Source organism: Cebus imitator, unplaced genomic scaffold (assembly GCF_001604975.1).
Source record: "Cebus imitator isolate Cc_AM_T3 unplaced genomic scaffold, Cebus_imitator-1.0 Scaffold801, whole genome shotgun sequence".
Lineage (NCBI taxonomy): Eukaryota > Metazoa > Chordata > Mammalia > Primates > Cebidae > Cebus > Cebus imitator.
Genome location: NW_016108116.1, coordinates 538,790 through 544,459, shown reverse-complemented (window position 1 = coordinate 544,459; position 5,670 = coordinate 538,790). Strand labels below are relative to the sequence as shown.

General features: G+C 38.0%; 1 protein-coding gene across 1 annotated transcript; it reads right to left on the bottom strand.

Moving 5' to 3' along the window:
- Positions 1–4,398: 4,398 nt before the first annotated feature.
- On the bottom strand, positions 4,399–5,664 carry LOC108297430 (late cornified envelope protein 2D-like). The gene is made up of 2 exons (XM_017520092.1): positions 5,655–5,664; positions 4,399–4,990 (listed from the first exon to the last, which is right to left on the bottom strand). The coding sequence occupies exons 1-2, from the start codon at positions 5,661–5,663 to the stop codon at positions 4,619–4,621; spliced, it is 381 nt and encodes a 126-aa protein (XP_017375581.1). The 5' UTR covers position 5,664; the 3' UTR covers positions 4,399–4,618.
- Between the last annotated feature and the right edge of the window lie 6 nt (positions 5,665–5,670).

The following is a 5,670-nucleotide window of genomic DNA, read 5'->3' as shown; positions in this document are numbered from 1 at the left end:
TAGGTATTCAATTATATCAGTGCAGAACAGGCTAACACAACAATAATTATTTGTTCCTTGAGGTGGTATTAAAACTTTCTTTTTAAGTCCTTTTAGTTTGGTAATTACTGAGGCATAGCTTTTTAATTCTCTATTAATACAAAATGGAAATCAATAAAGAAAGAAAACAACAAAAAAAATCTCTAAACGTATGGAATTAAACAATATACTCCCAGTCTATGAGTTAAAGAAGAAGTCTCAAAGAAAATTTTAAAAATACTTAGAAATGAACAAAAATGAAAATACAACATGTAAATATGGGATTAATTATACGCTGAATGTGTCCCCCACATAAAAAATCATATATTGAAATTCTAGTCCCCAATGTGATGTTATTAAGAGATGGGTGTCTTTGGGAGGTGATTAGATTATGAGGGTGGAGCCCTCATGAATGGGATTAGTGCCCTTATAAGAAAAAACAGGAGATAATTTTTCTCTAGCCATGTGAAAATACAGTGGGAAGGTGGACACCTGCAAGCCAGAAAGAGTGGCCTTATCAGACAGTAGGTCTTCTATCACCTTGACTGTGAACTTCCTAACCTCCAGCACTGTAAGAAATAAATGTTTGTTTTTTAAGTCACCCAGTCTATGATCCTTTGCTGTTGTAACCCAAACTAACAAAGACAGGGAAACAGTCAAAGCAGTGTTAAGAGTGAAATTTTTAGCCGTAAGTGCTCACTAGAAACAAATTAAATTCCACAAATTAATAATCTAAGCCTCTGGCTCAAGATACAAGAAGGAAAGCAAAATATACCTGAAAAAGATGGAAGAAAAAGTAAAGATTAAACAAAAATCAACCTAATTTTAAACTAGAAAATAATAAAAGAAATTAATGCAATACGGCTCAATAACCAAAAATAAAATTTGTAAACCTCTAGCAGGGTTCACAAAAATAAAAAGAGAGAAGTTAAAGATCACCAGTACCAGAAATAAAAAGTTTAGTTTTACTACAGCCATTAAAAAGATAAGAGAATGCTACAAACAATTTTCTGCTCATAAATGCAACAACTTAAAAGAAATGAGCCAACTTCTCTAAAACCATAAACTACCAAAACTAAGCTAAGAAGATAAAATAAGTGATCTAGATTGTTCCATAGCCATTCAAGAAATTAAATTTATTACTTAAAACCTCTCAAAAAAATGTCTAAGTCCAGATGGATTCATTGGGGAATTCTACCAAACATGTAAAAAAATTAACATGTGTTTCCCACAATTTCTTTCAGAAAATAGAAGTAGGCAGAACACTCTCAACTCATTTAATGAGGCCCATTGTTTCTCTGATATCATAATTAGATAAACACAGTCTAAAAATAAAGAAAATTACGACATCCTTATGAACTTAGACACTAAAATTTTCAACAAAATACCAGCAAATCTTGTCCAACAATATGTAAAAATAATTATACACAATGATCAACTGAGATTTATTTCAGTATGCAAAGCAGAATCAACATTTGAAAATCTGTGAAATCCATTATATCAACAAGCCAAAACAGAAAAATCACACAATCATATGAAGTGGTGCATTAAAACATTTGATAAAATTCAGTACCCACTCATAATACAATCTCTTAGCAAGTTAAAAATAGAGGGAAATATGCTCCAATTGTGATAAAGACCACCTACAAAAATTCTACAGCTACCATCATGCTTAAGTGTAAAAACCTGAAAGCTTTCTCCCAAGATTGAAAATGAGAGAAAAATATCAGGTGTTCACGATCTCCATTTGCAGGCAGCATGATGTCCTACCAGAAAATCTCAAGAAGTCTAAGAAAAAGCAATAACTCTAGAATTGATAAATGAATTTAAAAATGTTGCAAGGTACAAGATCAATGCAAGAAAACAAAGCACATGTCTACAGGTTAACAGTGAACATGCCAAAAGCCTAACAGCATTTACAACCCTTTCAAAAAAATTTAAATGCTTAGGTATACACTGAACAAAACATGGACAGAATTGGTATACCGAAAATTAGAAAAAAATGATGAAAGAATTCAGAGAAGACCTAAGTAAATGGAAAGATACTCTGTGTTCAAGGATTGGAAGACAACATAAAGATGTCAATTTTCCCCAAATTGAGTTACAGGTTTAATACAATTCTTAACAAAATCTCAGCAAAGTTTTTTTTTTTTAGATTAAACTTGTTGAAAAATTTATATTAAAAGGCATAAGCCTAGGCCCTAAAGTAGATCAAATGGTCTTGATCAATAAGAATAATTCTACCCAACAGTGAGTCTACAGTAACCAAGACAGTATGGTACTGGGGTAGGGACAGACACAGAGATCAATGGAATGGAATAGAGAATTAGTAAATAGATCTACACAAATATGTTCAACTCATCTTTCACAAAAGTGCAAAAGAAATTAAATGAAAAAAATATCTTTTTCAATGAATGGTGTTGGAGCAATTGGACATCAACAGGTAAGAAGAAATTTTGAGCCAACCCTACACTTTATACAAATGCACTCAAGTGGAAATGTAAAGGGATTAAATAACTAAAGTAATCACTGAGTGGCAAAAAATATTTGCATTATACATAACTAATACACACAAGATACAGAAATAAAAAGCCAACCCATCTTTACAAAATAGAAACACATAATTGAAATGTGAGCAAAGGGCTTGAAAATAAATCTAACACAAGGGGAGGTTCAAATGACCAATAAAAGGTGCTCAACTTCATAAGTAATCTAGAAAATGCAGATGAAAAGATAATAAGAGATACTGACACCCACCCGATTAGCAAAATTAAAATAGTCTGCCAGTACCACTAATGGTGAGGATGTGGAGCAACAGAAACTCTCATGCAATACTGGTCAGGATAAATATTAATGCAATCCCTCTGGCAAACATTTTGTTGTTATCCAGAGAGTTGAAAGTATGTCTACCCACTAATCATACTTCACGGGAAAAATCAAAACTTCTCAGATACGTCCCAGAAGACATAGATAATAATTTTCATAGCAGAATTGGAATTATTAGTAAAAAACGAGACACAAACTAAATCATCATCATCAGTAGAATGGACAAATATGTTCTGGTACACTGTAAAATGTAATATACTGTTTAATGAATCGTATGTTATGAACATGAATAAGGTACAGATCAACATACAGTAGGATTTACCTTCTCAACTGGACATTGAACAAAGAAAAAATTATATAAAAATGTGACTCCTTGTTTATAAAGCTTAAAAACTTAACTGGGAAGCATACATGGATAGCAAAACTACAGTGAAAATTGAAAATTGTGGCATTCTATCTCTGGCTGGCGTGAAGAGGCGTCTTGTGACTGGGACATATGGGGCACCTGGGGAGTTCTAGCAGTCTCCCATTTCTTATCCTCATGGTGGTATTATATGTGTTTCTTTTAAAATTACATAGATATATTTTATTTATTCTTTTGTATATAGGATATATTTCACAATAAAAATGAATATACTAACAAATTAGGAAGTAAAACCGCAAGCAAATGAAACCTTAGCAGAAAGTTTTGAGGACTATGTGTATCATTTAAGAACATGAAAAAAGATCTCTTAACCAAGAAATCTAAAACTTTCTTTCTTCTTTCTTTCTTGTTTTGGTTTATGTATATTTTTTGAGTCTAGTATTTCTCATAATTGTCCTTCATATTCTCCAGGCCTGAGTCTTTGCAGTGAGACAGGTGCAACAATGAAAGAGGGACAAGGCCAGACCCCCGTTCATGCTCTGCCTCACTTAGCCACGGACTGCGTCAGAGGGACTGGGCAGGCCCATACTGAGGTGTTCCTTCAGCCTCCCATTGCTTAACTATTTATTTAACAATTGTTTAGTGGAGAGGCTGGAACAGGAAAGAAAGCAAGAACTGGGCGGACTCCTCCTCCCTAGAGAGTAGTTGAGATGCAAAGAGTTGTCATTTAAACTTGCCCCTAAGGGTTCTGATTCTCATGCCAAGCATTTTAAATCAGATGAAAAGAATTCTGTTAAATATACCCTTTTGCTTGAAGTGGCAAAGATTTTTCTAACTTGGACATCATGACATGAAGAGAAAATGGAAATAAGTTGCATTCAACTCGGTGAGTTAAACCGACCCAGCAGCGCATGGCCCGCAGTGCTCAGCCCTGGGGCTGTCAGGCCCTTCAGGCCCCTGCCTGGGCTGAGAGGGTCCACATTTCACAGTCCCTGAGTGCACACAGGCGGTCCCATTGAGAAGCACCACTGTGACGCTGCTCTTTCAGCATTGCCCGTCTGGAGATTGCTTCCAGCATACCTCTTTCTCGCATTCCACTCTTACCAAACCATCCTTAAAAGTATATGGCTGGGGGCACTGGACTTTAAGGGATTTGAAAAGAGTAAAATATTTGAAAATGGCCAGAATACTTCACGAAGAGGCAACAGAGCTTTATTGTTGCTCGAGGTAAAGTGGGAAGGTGAGGCGAGGATCCAGGATAGGCTCTTGGGCTATGACAACAGACAAAACACTTCACAGGGCGTGTCAGCCCATGGAAAGGGAAAAAAGGGTCAGGAGAAGCATCAGTCTGGGACAGGTCCTGGCTGCAAGTTTCACCATAAGGGTTCCTCTGTGATGTTCAAGGTCTGGTCAGCAGCAGCCCCCAGAGCTGTGGCAGCAGCCAGAGCCCCCAGAGGGTTCACTGTCACAGCAGTCTGAGCTCTGGTGCCGGCGCCGGTGGAAGAGACGGGGCCTGTGGTGGCTCAGGCAGCAGCCACCACCGCCAGAGCTGCAGCAGCCCCCAGAGCTGCAGCAGCCCCCAGAGCTGGAGCCACAGCAGCCCCCAGAGCTGGAACCACAGCAGGAAGAGACTGGAGGTGGGCATGGGGCTGGGCACTGCGGTGGGCATTTGGGGGGACACTTAGGTAGACATTTTGGGGTGCACTTGGGAGGACACTTGGGAGGGGGCTGGCACTGTTGCTGGTTTTGCTGGTAAGACATGCTGGCAGGAGTTACGTCAACCTAAAAAATAATAATGAAACTCTTTAAATATTTAAAACCAAAGATAGTATTGTATCTCTTCTAAAATCAATGCGCAAGTAGAAGAACGATATTTAGATCATTCAGTCACATCAGTAACCTGATAAACAGCTTAAATCTTTCTTCCAGATGAAAGTACACAGATTAAAAAAAAATCAACAGAATGAGCTGCTTCTTCTTCCTTTCAGGGGGAAGCTGGTATTGCTCTATCCTCACAAGACTGAGTAGAGTATTCACGGCTCCCTGAAATATCTGTTCTCTTAATAAAAGCCCTAAGGACAAGCTGGGTGTTGCAGGGCACACCCGGGGTTTCTTTGGAAAACATTTCGCAATGAAAACTCCAGATAAAAGGGCTGGGCTTGAAGTATTTGCAAATTTCCATGGTGTAAATATGCCCAACATGACAATTTTGAAGTTACCAGTGTGAAGTCACTGAACTCAAAATTGGAAAAGTTGAGCACAGTTATCTGTCCCCACCTATATGAGCCCAGTAAGCCTCAGAGCCTCAGTAGATTTGAGGCAGACTGAACCCTATTCTTGCTCACTATGGCAAAGCACAAGCACACGAATCTCTTTCTCCAGCCTATCTCCCTGTCTCTCCCTCTGTCTGGCTAACGTCCCTCTTGTCTCCCATGTTCCCACTCACCCTGGTCATACACAGG